At 38.1% G+C, this 12779-nt stretch overlaps 1 protein-coding gene and 1 long non-coding RNA gene across 5 annotated transcripts in view; one reads left to right on the top strand and one right to left on the bottom strand.

The window, feature by feature from the left end:
• Positions 1-12779, top strand: part of PPP2R2A (protein phosphatase 2 regulatory subunit Balpha) — an 84819-nt gene that overhangs the window by 65811 nt on the left and 6229 nt on the right. For all 4 annotated transcript variants that reach the window (XM_053900947.1, XM_019466898.2, XM_053900948.1 and 1 more), the window contains exons 4-8: positions 1041-1206; positions 8220-8332; positions 8978-9155; positions 10790-10954; positions 11878-12047. In XM_053900947.1, the coding sequence (XP_053756922.1) occupies positions 1041-1206; positions 8220-8332; positions 8978-9155; positions 10790-10954; positions 11878-12047 (792 nt within the window). The remainder of the gene's footprint in view (positions 1-1040; positions 1207-8219; positions 8333-8977; positions 9156-10789; positions 10955-11877; positions 12048-12779) is intronic.
• On the bottom strand, positions 1156-2997 carry LOC109277310 (uncharacterized). The gene is made up of 2 exons (XR_002085100.2): positions 2786-2997; positions 1156-1447 (listed from the first exon to the last, which is right to left on the bottom strand). It is a non-coding gene; the product is annotated as an uncharacterized LOC109277310 (long non-coding RNA).

Raw genomic sequence — 12779 nt, 5'->3', positions numbered from 1 at the left:
AAGATTCAATAAGGTTTTCTTTCTGTATGGAGAATAATAACCAATGAGCCATTCTTAGATAATCTTAAACATTTCACTTGATAATTCAGTTTTACCTTAAAATAGTTGACTATCAGTAATATCGTTCCTGTAAACTATTTTCCTATAGGTTCTTCTTTGAACTAAACTTTCAGTGTTTTTGATGGAAAGATTTTTAATCATGTGATAATAGGTTAAAAGATAAAATTCTGAACATGGTTATAACTCTTACTTTTTCTAAGGTGTTAGTGTTAACTAAAGAAGTTCACCAGCAGTCTCTTTATCCAGTAGCTTAAACCATATTCACTCACTGATACTAAATGAAATAAATCATCGGTGTGTGCTAGGCTTATAATATAAGAAGGCTAATTTAAGGAGCGTAAACAATTGTTGATGGGTTTGTGGGGAGTGGTTTGCTGGTTAATGCTGAATGCGGACTTAGTGAGTAACAGAGCTATGTGACAGTGGTCTTGGGGTGGGTGTTGTGGTGGCCATGACATTGATGAGAGCTCTTAATGAGTTTTTTAGTGGTGAAATGACCTAAAGGCAGGCATGAGAAAGGAAGAGGAGGAGGAAAATAATGCATCATATTAAATAACTGAGGATTGACCCTAAAGTGGGCAGTGAAAGAAAGTGTGCCTCAGCCAGCTGATTCTGATAAGCTTTTACTTACTTTTCCCATTTTGGATGAGCTCCCTCATTAAGGATACTTAGATTTTTTTTTCTTTTTTTTTTTTTTAACCAGTAGTCCTTTATTATTTACTAAATAACGGTAAATTAGTAATCAGATTGATCCGTACCCTTTTCCAATTATATTGGGCTTAATTATTAGTCTTTAGCTTTTCCTTTTTGGTGAATCTGTTTTATTTATTCCTTGAAGACCTTAAACATAAAAAGCAATTGTATTTAAGATGCAGATAATTAACCAGAATTTTGCAAGGTCTGTTGGAATTGATTACATGTTTGATTATTTTTTGAAATATTTCTCAACAATCGTCCAAATATTTTTGTTTCCATTTTAGAACAAAATCCAGTCTCATAGCAGAGGAGAATATAATGTTTACAGCACCTTTCAGAGCCATGAACCAGAGTTTGACTACTTGAAAAGTTTAGAAATAGAAGAAAAGATCAACAAAATTAGGTGGTTACCCCAGAAAAATGCTGCTCAGTTTTTATTGTCTACCAATGGTAAGTGTTAAAATTTTCTCCTTTTATATGCCCACTGTGTACACCTATTCTGTAGGCTACTTTGACCTTTACAAAGTAGAATAATTCAGAGATTTCTGCAAATAGACACTTGGAAATATGTCTTTCCCACATGGAATGTGTAAATTCTTTTTTGTCTTCCCTTTTGTATTCTCTTTTAGTTTCTCTAAATTCCGTGAAAGAGATCCTTTAGGTGTCAGTTTTCTTTTAGTACCCACACAGTCTGTAGGGAAGAAAAAAAAAGACTTTACTATTAGATTTAGAGCAGGTACCGTTTGTGCCACTTCTTGGCTTAGTAGCCTTGAGCAGATCATAATAGTTGAGTCAGATTTTCCTCATGGCCAAACTGGAGATAGGAGTATCTATGTTACAGTATCATTATGAGTAGTAAATGTGATAACTCTTAGTGTGCATAGTGAGTGCTCGTTAAAGTGTGCCTAAGCTCTCCAAAGAGTATTTCAGTGTAAATACACACTATCTGTCAAAGGATGGTCTCCATTCCAGGATACTTTTTGGGAGAGCACTCTTTCTACTTGATACTTGTTCTTTAAGGACACAAACTGGAATCGACATACTGCCTTCTTCCCAGCAAGCCTCATGGATGGAAGAAGATTCTTCTTACACCATTTTGTTTGCTCGAGAAAAGTTATTAACTAAGAATTAGAATCATGTAATGACTACCAGAATTTAAGAATATCTCTTTTTGTTCTTCTAAATTTTTTTTATGTAAGTTGTTGTGACTTGGTTTATCCATGGGGGTTTGGGTCTGAAGAGAATCGTTAAGAGTGATTGAGGGGGGTACATCCAGGTTCTAGTTAGCCATTGTCTGTAAAAATTTAAATTAAAACTTTCTTGAGGCTGTATAAGGCACTATTAATGAAATTAGATTTTAGTACCTAGACCTTACTGTCCTTTCCCATTTGCAGATGATAAAGTCAAGAGACTTCTGGGGTGACATGGTGGAGATTACTGAGTGACCCTTTCATCCAATTTAGGCTTTATCACCCACTGTATCAAGTTCTTAGAAATACATTCCATAAAATGATGCCATTAGCTGACACCATTGCTGCTTCTTAGGTGACCACTTTTCGGATCATCAAAGCTCTCCCCAACCAGCACGTTGAAACCCTCTACCCCATCTCTTCTCACATAAACTGCATTTGCCTCTCTTCTCCTTATTAAAGGAAAAATAAATAGAAATAAAAATGATTTAAAGCTTATAACTTAGGGCACTATAGATGAAGGAAATGTGTTTATTCATGTTGTATGTTGGCTTCTAATCTTGGTTCACTTTAAATTTAGATGTAAACTAAGTTATTTCAACAACACTTCAGATACTGCTGTTTCACATCAAAATAATACTTGATCATATCATTTATATGGTTTCTACTTTTGGAAGTAAATGCCCCAAGTAAGTGTGCTGGGGCATACATACCTCATATATTGGGATATTTGTTCTTAATAATTTTGGCAGTTCACTTCTTGCGGGATAAATTACTATTCTTTTATAAAGGGAGATTTTTAAAGTAAAAGTTGAAATAGAATAATGGAGCCTGCATACCCATCACCCAGCTTCAGCAGTTCTCAGTTCATAGCCAGTTGTTTTTTCAGGTGCTTCTGCTTCTCCTCCTCCTCAGTATTGTTCAGAAGCAAATCCCATTTCAGTTCATTTATGGAATAAATCTCAAATATCTTTCAGTTCTCACTTGATATCCACATGTGTCTTCCATGCGCTCTCTGTGATTTGAAATAAGCAAAGCAGTGTATAATCAGATGAGCCTTCCTAGACAGAAAACTTCACAGAGGCTCAGTGGAGGGGGAGACCACTGGGGATTCCAGTGTTTGGGTCTTAGGTATATGACTCTGTGTAGTATTTTTCTGTAGAATCAAGTGTCTCCCAAATAGGTTTACTGCATAAATTTTAAAGTCATTATTTTCAAGGGCACTGCACAGTGCATTGTAGGTATCTTTTGTCGTTATTATTAAAGAGTACTAATAGTTATTTGGGGATGCATTATTTTTTTGTACTAAAAAGTAGAGCTCACTGTGGAAGGATAAAACAGGTATGGGAATTTTACGCACTGCTCTGTCTGGGTGTGGTGGGATGGGATAAGGATGGAAGGAGCAGAATTTAAACTATATCTGAAAAGCTTTATTCTTTTTAAAAGAAAGTACTCATGGGAGAACATCAACATCTCAACTCTGAGTAATAACTTTATATAATTTGGTATTGTTGTCTGTGTGAGATTAAGCATAATGATACCTCCTCCTCCTCCACTTGTAATGGGCCTTTACTCTCCTAAAAGATGAGAAACTACTGTGGGAGAATGGTAGGGAATAGAACTAAATATCGCAGCTTTGATTGACCCAAAGTAATCTTACTTTCATCTTTGCATTGCTTTGCCATGGTCCCATCATACACTGTCCAGTGTTCCCCAGATTGTTCTTTCTTAAGTCACTTCGTAATGCCCTCCTTATAACTTGAGTTCATTTTAATGTTTCTTTAAGTGACTTTATTCTTTTTCTCTTTCATCTCCTTTCGCTTTCTCTGAATGCTCCTCGATTCTTCCATGTTGCAGAAATGTCCATCTCTAACCTGTTGGTCATGAGTCTTGAGTATATGAGTAGTACAGAGTTCACTAGTAAATAACAGTGTTTTAACAGCTTGTTAATAAGAAGCTTTTGAATAATAAAGCTGCATTCCCACAAAGGAAACTTGGTAGCATGGTCTTCCCTCTCCCAACCCTCTTTTTATGGTGAGAGGGGCACTGGGACTTGGGGATTTCTGGAACACCCTTTACTAATTAGTATTGACAATGTAGGGAACCACCAAAGAGCAGTGGTTCTTAACCTTTTAGAAAAGACAGATTTCTTTGAGGAATAATTTTGCATGCAGCTCTATGGAGTTTGATTATTGTTTCATACCTCCAGTAGGCCAAAAACTGCAGCTAAAAAAGTCACTACTGTAGAGCTTAGGAATTTCGTTTTTGTTTTTTTTTTTTAATTGTTACACTTATTAAAGTATTTCATTTCTTGGGGCTTCTGGGTGGTTTAGTCAGTTAAGCGTATGACTCGTGATTTCTGCTCAGGTGCGTGTATACTTTCTCTCTCAAAAATGAACAAGCTTTTAAAAATATTTAAAATATTTATTTCTTGGGGCGCCTGGGTGGCTCAGTCGGTTAAACGTCCAACTTTGGCTCAGGTCATGATCTCACAGTTCGTGAGTTCGAGCCCTGCATTGGGCTCTGTGCTGACAGCTTAGAGCCTGGAGCCTGCTTCGAATTCTGTGTCTCCCTCTCTCTCTGTTCCTCCCCCACTCATGCTCTGTCTCTCTCCTTCAAAAATAAATAAAAACATTTAAAAAAATGTTTTTAGTATTTATTTTTCTTTTTTAAAAAAGGTTTATATTTTGAGAAAGAGAGAGTGAGCAGCAGAGGGGCAGAGAGTGGGAAAGAGAGAATCCCAAGCAGGCTCCCCGTTGTTAACACAGAGTCCAGTGCAGGGCTTAAACTCATGACCCACGAGATCATGACCTGAACCAAAATCAAGAGTTGGACATTTCAACCAACTGAGCCACCCAGGTGCTCCTAAAATACTTTATTTCTGACCTGCCTTGTTCCCATGAACTGCACTCAAATTGTACAGGGAGAGAAAGAACCTTAAGCAGGCTCCTGAGCGGAAATCGAGAGTTGCTTAACTGGCCGAGCCACCCTGGTACCCATGTGGAGTCTTTGATAAATCTCCTGGGAAGTATGGGAGGAAGGGAGATAGTCCTTTATCATTTTTATTCTAAATTAATTAAAAACTTTTTTAACCTCTTAAGTGACAAATTTATATCACTTAAAAAATGTTGAAATTTAATATGTTTTAAAAATCTGTTTACCCAGTTTTTCATGATTTTTTAAAATATAATTTTCTTCCTAAAACACTACTAGGAACCACAGACTAATTACATTTTATTTGAAAAATTTGATACATATATTGTGATTTCTTTATATCTTTAGTAAGGATGGTGAATTTGAACAGGCCGTACGATAGTTATGAATTGGTGAGGGGAAGCTTTTCATTCTTATAAAATGAAGAGTTTAGGGGCGCCTGGGTGGCTCAGTCGGTTGGGCGTCCGACTTCAGCTCAGGTCATGATCTCACAGTCCGTGAGTTCGAGCCCCGCATCGGGCTCCGTGCTGGCAGCTCAGAGCCTGGAGCCTGTTTCAGATTCTGTGTCTCCCTCTCTGTCTGACCCTTCCTCGTTCATGCTCTGTCTCTCTCTGTCTCAAAAATAAATAAACGTAAAAAAATAAATAAATAAAATTTAAAAAAATGAAGAGTTTAGGCTTGACTTATTTATATCATGCATTTGGGGACAAGTAAAATATCCTAAAATATATACATCTTTACATAAGATTTATATACAGTATATATTACATGTTATATACAGTATATATATATTTTACACATAGCACATAGAGAACTTTTAACTGCAAGATAACTCTAAACATTACTAGGGTTTAGATGAAATATTAGATTACAAGTTAGCAAAATTAGCAATTTTTTTCTGTTTACACTTCATCTTCGCAAAGGGCATCCACAGGGGTAACTGACACACTCTTCCCTACCAGGCAGAGAGAGGTGGTAAGGCTAGAAGAGTCCCTGCTATGCCTGTATGTGACAGAATTTTATAAAGTGCCCCATACACTATTTTTTTTAAGTTGTTTTACCCATTTGTTTATGAAAGGACCATTAAGAATGTGACACATTTATATGAATGCAGTTTTAGGATTATAACATGAAGTATTAAATAAACCTGCTTGAGTCCATAATGATTTAAATAAATGATTGGTCAAATAAATAAGCAGGGAGAGGGGATACTTCTTACAGGAGAATTTCAAATATATGGATGGATGCTCCTCCCTACAGGAACTGTAACTTGATTCTCTAAGTGTGGACCAGACTTAGAGACTCATTGCCAAAGAATAGAGTATGACAAGGGGGCAAAGAGTAACTGCAGTGGAGAAACCTGGCAGATCCTGCCTTAGCCAAGTGAGTGAAGCTAACATCACCAGTGGAAAAGTCATGTTGATATGTATACATGTGTATCTTACTTCACCTCTGGTACCTGCCTAAAAACCAGTGATCCCAGTCTGATGAGAAAAGAAAACAGACGTACCCAGCTGAGGGACATTCTACAGTACCTCACTACTACTTCTCAGAATGGTCGGGAAGATGAAAAATCAGGAAAGTCTGAGAAACTGTTAAAGTCAGAGAGACCAAGGAAAGTTGACAACTAAATACAGTGTTGTTTGGATCCTGGAGTAGAAAGGGCTGTTAGTAGAAAACCTGGTGAAATCTGAGTAAAGTCTGGAGTTTAAGCTAATAGTAATGTACAATGTTAATTTCTTAATTGTAACAAATGGTTAAATAGGATGTTGCATAAATACCATGGTTGCATAAGTTGTTGACATTAGAAGAAACTGGGTGAAGGGTATAATGGAAACACTCTGTGCTACCTTTGCAACTTTACTGTAACTCTGAACTTAAAATAAGCATTTATTTAAAAAATACTATTTCCTATATTCTTGATAATCTAGGAATTTTGTCTTGAAGAACTTGGGGACATAGTTTTAATTGGTCGTGTTTTGTTTTTTTTTTTTTCCAGTCCTGTTAACAACTTGACTTAAATCCCTAGTACAGCAGGGAGAAGATAGATTTAAACAAAGGCATCCGGGGCGCCTGGGTGGCTCAGTCAGTTAAGCATCCGACTTCGGCTCAGGTCATGATCTCGCGGTCTGTGAGTTCGAGCCCCGCGTCGGGCTCTGTGCTGAATGCTCAGAACCTGGAGCCTGTTTCAGATTCTGTGTCTCCCTCTCTCTCTGACCCTCCCCCATTCATGCTCTGTCTCTCTGTCTCAAAAATAAGTAAACGTTAAAAAAAATAAATAAACAAAGGCATCCAGTCTGTGAAGGAATTTGTGGAGTCTTTTTCTCTCTCTCTTTTTTTTTTTTTTTTTTTGAGAGAGAGAGAGTGCACGCACACACACGTGAACAGGAGAGAGGCACAGGGAGAGAGAGAATCCTAAGCAGGCTCCTGAGCGGAAATCAAGAGTCAGGGGCTTAACTGGCTGAGCCACCCTGGCACCCATGGGAAGTCTTTGATAGATCTGCTAGGAAGTATGGGACAAAGGAAGATAGATATTCCTTTATCATTTTTATTCTAAATAATCTTTCTTAACTCTGTTCTCTATTAAAAATTAAATATTAAGTAAATATATATGTATGTGTTTGTATATATATGTACAGACATATATGTGTTTACATGCACAGATACATATATGTATAATTTTTCCCCTCTAGCTTTAATTACTTTTTTAAGTATTTTTTTAATGTTTATTTATTTTGAGAGAGAGAGAGAGTGTGTGTGTGTGGATAGGGGAGGGGCAGAGAAAGGGAGACACAGAATCCAAAGCAGGCTCCAGGCTCTGAGCTGTGAGCACAGAGCCCGATGCCGGGCTTGAACCCATGAACTGTGAGATCATGACCTGAGCTGAAGTTGGGTGCTTAACTGACTGAGCCACCCGGGCGCCCCATAGCTTTAATAATTTTTAAAAGATAAAGGACCTGGCTGTGACTTGATTTTAATATCAAATGGTACTTTATGAGTACCATTAACATAAATTTGTGATTTCTGTATTGTATTTCTATGAATATGTGTTTTTATTCATCAGGTAATAGGAAATTTGTTTTTAATGTTTATTTATTTATTTTGAGAGAGAGAGAGAAAGGGCCTGAGTGGGCGGAGGGGCAGAGAAAGAGGAATAGAGAATCCCACGCAGGCTCCACGCTGTCAGTGCAGAGCCCGACCTGAGCCGAAACCAAGATTCAGACACTCAACCACCTGAGCCACTCAGGTGCCCCGAAATAGCATGTTTTAATGTACCTATATATATTTCTTCCATTAGTATTACTCTTTTTTTGAGGACTTTTTCATTTTTCTCTCCAGATAAAACAATAAAATTATGGAAAATCAGTGAAAGGGACAAAAGACCAGAAGGGTATAACTTGAAAGAGGAGGATGGAAGGTATAGAGATCCTACTACAGTCACTACACTACGAGTAAGTACTACTTACGAAAAAATGATGGTATGACAAATAGTGTTCTGTATTCATATTATATATGCTAGATCCTGAGCAGAACTTGAATAGGATTAACTGTAATCTGCCCCCTCCCAATAATTCTGTAACCAGGTAGGACATTAAAAACTCCCATTTTGAACAACCATGTCCCACATAGAGGTCTCTCTGTGTCAGGGGCTGACCCAAGACCTAACGCAAGACTGTTTTATAGTCTCTGTTAGCTAACACAACCTTAAGTTTCAAGATTAATTTTCTTTGGAGGTCAAAAAAGCAGAAATGGACCAGATATTCTGGTTTCTGCTGAAAAATACCAAGAATTAGGTGCTCTGGGCCAATTTCCTTTTTAGCCATTTCAAACTGGGAAAATGTTTAGCTTTGTAAATCTCAAGCAAAAGATTGGAACTAGAACGCACATCAAATTCTAATAGTGTAAAAGAAGATAAATTGACCAAATTATTTTTCTTCTCATTTCAACACTTTAAGGATCAATATCAGTTGCTGTATAAAACTAAATCTGTGTGCTATTTGTAGTGTTCCCTCAAAAACTGGAGTAAAGAACTGAACCTTAAGTGCCATTGTAAATAAATGAGCATTTTGTAATGACTGTTTTTCATGTATTGACAGGTGCCAGTCTTTAGGCCCATGGATCTAATGGTTGAGGCCAGCCCACGAAGAATATTTGCCAATGCTCATACATATCACATCAACTCAATTTCTATTAATAGTGATTATGAAACCTATTTATCTGCAGATGATTTACGGATTAATCTTTGGCATCTGGAGATTACAGACAGGAGTTTTAGTATCCATTTGGTTTCTTTTTTTGGTGTTCGGTAAAGAAGGCATGTTGTGCCCACTAGTTATTTATTCATCTCTCCTCTATGTATTTTTATTTTTTCTGCTTATAGGAGCTTCTTACTATACCACTTTTTTTTTTTTTTTAAGTTTATTTAGTTATTTTGAGAGAGATACAGGAGGAGAGAATCCTAAGCAGGCTCCGCACTGTCAGCACAGAGCCTGACATGGGGCTTAAACTCATGAACTGTGAAATCATGACCTGAGCCGAAGTCAAGAGTTGGTCACTCAACCAACTGAGCCACCCAGGCGTCCCTATAGCATTTCTTCTTTGTGCTTAAGTGATTAAACACTGGGGGAAGTTCTTTGATAAAGGGCATAATGTATTGATATAAAAATAGCATTGTTGGGGGCGCCTGGGTGGCTCAGTCAGTTAACAGCTCCGGTCATGATCTCGCAGTTCGAGAGTTCAAGCCCCGCGTCGGACTCTGTGCTGACAGCTCAGAGCCTGGAGCCTGCTTCGGATTCTGTGTCTCCCTCTCTCTCTGCCCCTCCCCCACTCACACTCTGTCTCTCTCTTTCTCTCAAAAATAAATATTAAAAAAATTTTAAATAGGACTCTTAGAATTTTAAGTACTATTACGTATAGTAAGTTCAGTAATTAGTGCTAAGTGCTTTGCTATATAATACTGTGTATATTAAATACTGCTGCAGTCCCTGTGAAAATTAATGTTTTTAATAGTTGAGTTTTTTGTAAAAAACAAATTTGTGGAGTAATATTCTTTAAAAATGTAATTATAAAAATATGCTCACTAGAGTTGGAAAAAAATTCATACAAGTCATGATGCAATAGTGGTATAAAGTCAATAGAAATACCTTTCCCAACGCCATTCTCATTGTTCATATTATCCTTCTGAGATTTTTCTGTACAAGTGTATGATACTATACATACCTGGCATACACCACATACTATGTGCATACAAATCTAGGGTTGTATATAAATATATTTAAGTTTGTCTTCCTTTTATTTTTTAAGGTTTTGTAAATGTTAGCAGTTATTACCGCGAGTGTCATTGTATGTATTTTTAAATAGACCTCATTTGAAAAATTAACACCTTATTGGAATTTATACTCTACCCATATTGTATAAAAGAGCCTTTTTCCTCCAGTCTGGTCCCTTTAACAGTCTCGTTAGTGAAAAGTCCTGTTTATCAACCATTTATGTTTCTTTTTGTTCTTTTCTAGTTTTTACGTTAGGTACATCAGCTCCATTTTTGTGGTGCAGTAGGTTCCCCTTGAAGTTTTTTACTTTTGTTTGGAATGTACACTAACTCCTGTCAATATTTAGGAAGATAACTTATCAATCGGTTCCTTGTGGCTTCTGGGGTTTGTGTCACACTCAGGAAAAAAAGGCCCTGCTACATTCTAACAGGATATAGAATTCACCCATGGTTTCTTCGAAGATTTTTCCCCAAGCGTTAGAATCCCTCTGGGATTTATACTCCTTTAAGGAGTAGAATGCAATTCAGGATTAATACTTGTGCTTAATTAAGTTTATGAATGAATTTTAGATTTGAGAACTGCAAGATTATATTTGCTCTTTTTTTCTAAGTGGAAATTCCTTAATAAAATGCTATTCAGATATTGTGGATATCAAGCCTGCCAATATGGAAGAGCTAACAGAGGTGATCACAGCAGCAGAATTCCATCCAAACAGCTGCAACACGTTTGTATACAGCAGCAGTAAAGGAACTATTCGGTTATGTGACATGAGGGCCTCTGCCCTCTGTGATAGGCATTCTAAACGTAAGTTTACTGTGTCTTTTTTTCAAATGATAACATTTTCTGGTTTTTTGAAACTAGTGTCAGATGTGGTGACTGCATTTACGTAGGTTTATAAGTCTGGGAATCTGTGTGCCCAGGGTCTCCCGTGCCCTTTGCCAAGCTGCCTGACTCTACACGAGGCTCTGGAGCTTACTCCACTGGAACAACATGAAGGCCCTCCTGGGAGCATGTCTGTCGATGTCCCAGTGGATATATTTTTAAATGGAATATGATTTTTTGGGAACCTGGGGTTAGGCTCTCCAACTCTGTATTCAAGTGTAATCGGGTTTTTTTTCCTCCTTCCCTTCCCCCCCTCCCTTCTCTCTTTTCCCCCTGCCCTCCCTTTGTCACTTTCTATTTTGAGTTTTCTCGGAAGACCTTTCTGAGAAGAGCTTTCCTTGGTTTCAAAAAAAATGAAAAAGCGCCAGGTCAAAAAATTAAGGGTTTACATTATTATTGTCTTCATGTTACTGTAGACGTGAAATTCATTTGGTACGTGCCTGTTATCAAAACGGTTTCACCTGGCCACTAAAACAGTAGACTCTGGAATGAATTTGGACGGTGTGTTTCCTTGCGGTGGCAGTACAGGCAGTCGTGGAGGATGCGGAACCCGCAGACCTGGTGCACTCTGAAGCCCGAAGCCCTGGGGGGAGCTTAGCTCCCTTAAACCAGCCGTAGGGCTCTGGGTGTGCGCTATGTACTTGGGCGTCTTCGACGTCGGCACTAAATCACTCCTAAGAAACCTCCAGGGAGGTTATGTTCGTGTAGCCAGAGAGGTTTTTCAGTTCTATATACTAGCCTGTCATCTCTGACTCACTTGTAGGAAGTTTGTGAATGGTTGTCTCAGCAAGTGCTTTGTCCGAGCCAGAATATTATACAATTTGCCCTTTTTTGCTTGTTTTTAGTGTTTGAAGAACCTGAAGATCCCAGTAACAGGTCTTTTTTTTCTGAAATCATCTCCTCTATTTCTGATGTAAAATTCAGCCATAGTGGTCGATATATGATGACTAGAGACTATTTGTCAGTCAAAATTTGGGACTTAAATATGGAAAACAGGCCTGTGGAAACATACCAGGTATTTGCAGTTTTTTCTTTCAATGAGCATATACCTTGTTTACTTCTAAGTCTTTATAGTGGATTTTGTACTACATGTTAATCCCAGTACCGCATGGTCAGCCCATAGGCTTTTTCCTTCAGACATCCATTGAGTATGTTGCTTCGCCTAATGTTAATTTTATGTATACTTTTGTAGGTTGTGTTGTCTATTCAGTTAAAGTGTGATTTTGCTACCAGTTTGGTTCAGTAGTAACAACTCTTCTTCCCCACCCCTGTCTACATTTACAGTGAGGAGGGGAGAGCAAGCTCTCTATTAATGTCTAGGTGGGGAAGAGGATTGGGGAGAATGGCCAGTCCTACTGGAGATGTCCTGGTTGGAGTGTGCACAGTAGTAGTTTAAAACTGAAGCTGAACTCGGGCGTGCCCAGTCAGGTGGACCGGCGCTCTGCCTTTTGGCTGATAACTGTTGTCTTAAGCTAAAGGAGAAGGGCTTGAAAGCCCAGCAGACGGCTCTAGGTGTTGCCTATCTGTTGTAGGATGTTAGGTCTGGATTCTCTTCTCGTCAGCCAGCCACTACCATTGATCCCCTATCTCTTCTAGAGAAGAGAATGAAGGTGTGCACAGCTGGGAACAGGGTGGAGGGCAAGCAGAAACCTGGGGTGAAGCCCTAGGCTACAGTGTAGAAAACACTTAACGCTGTCGTATGAGTAGAGAACTTATAAACGGTACCTTCTTTATGTTATATGTCTTC

This window comes from Panthera pardus, unplaced genomic scaffold (genome assembly GCF_024362965.1).
Source record: "Panthera pardus isolate Hobbes unplaced genomic scaffold, ASM2436296v1 HiC_scaffold_13, whole genome shotgun sequence".
Lineage (NCBI taxonomy): Eukaryota > Metazoa > Chordata > Mammalia > Carnivora > Felidae > Panthera > Panthera pardus.
Note: the sequence above shows the minus strand (reverse complement) of the source record. Positions and strands in the feature narration are given on the sequence as shown.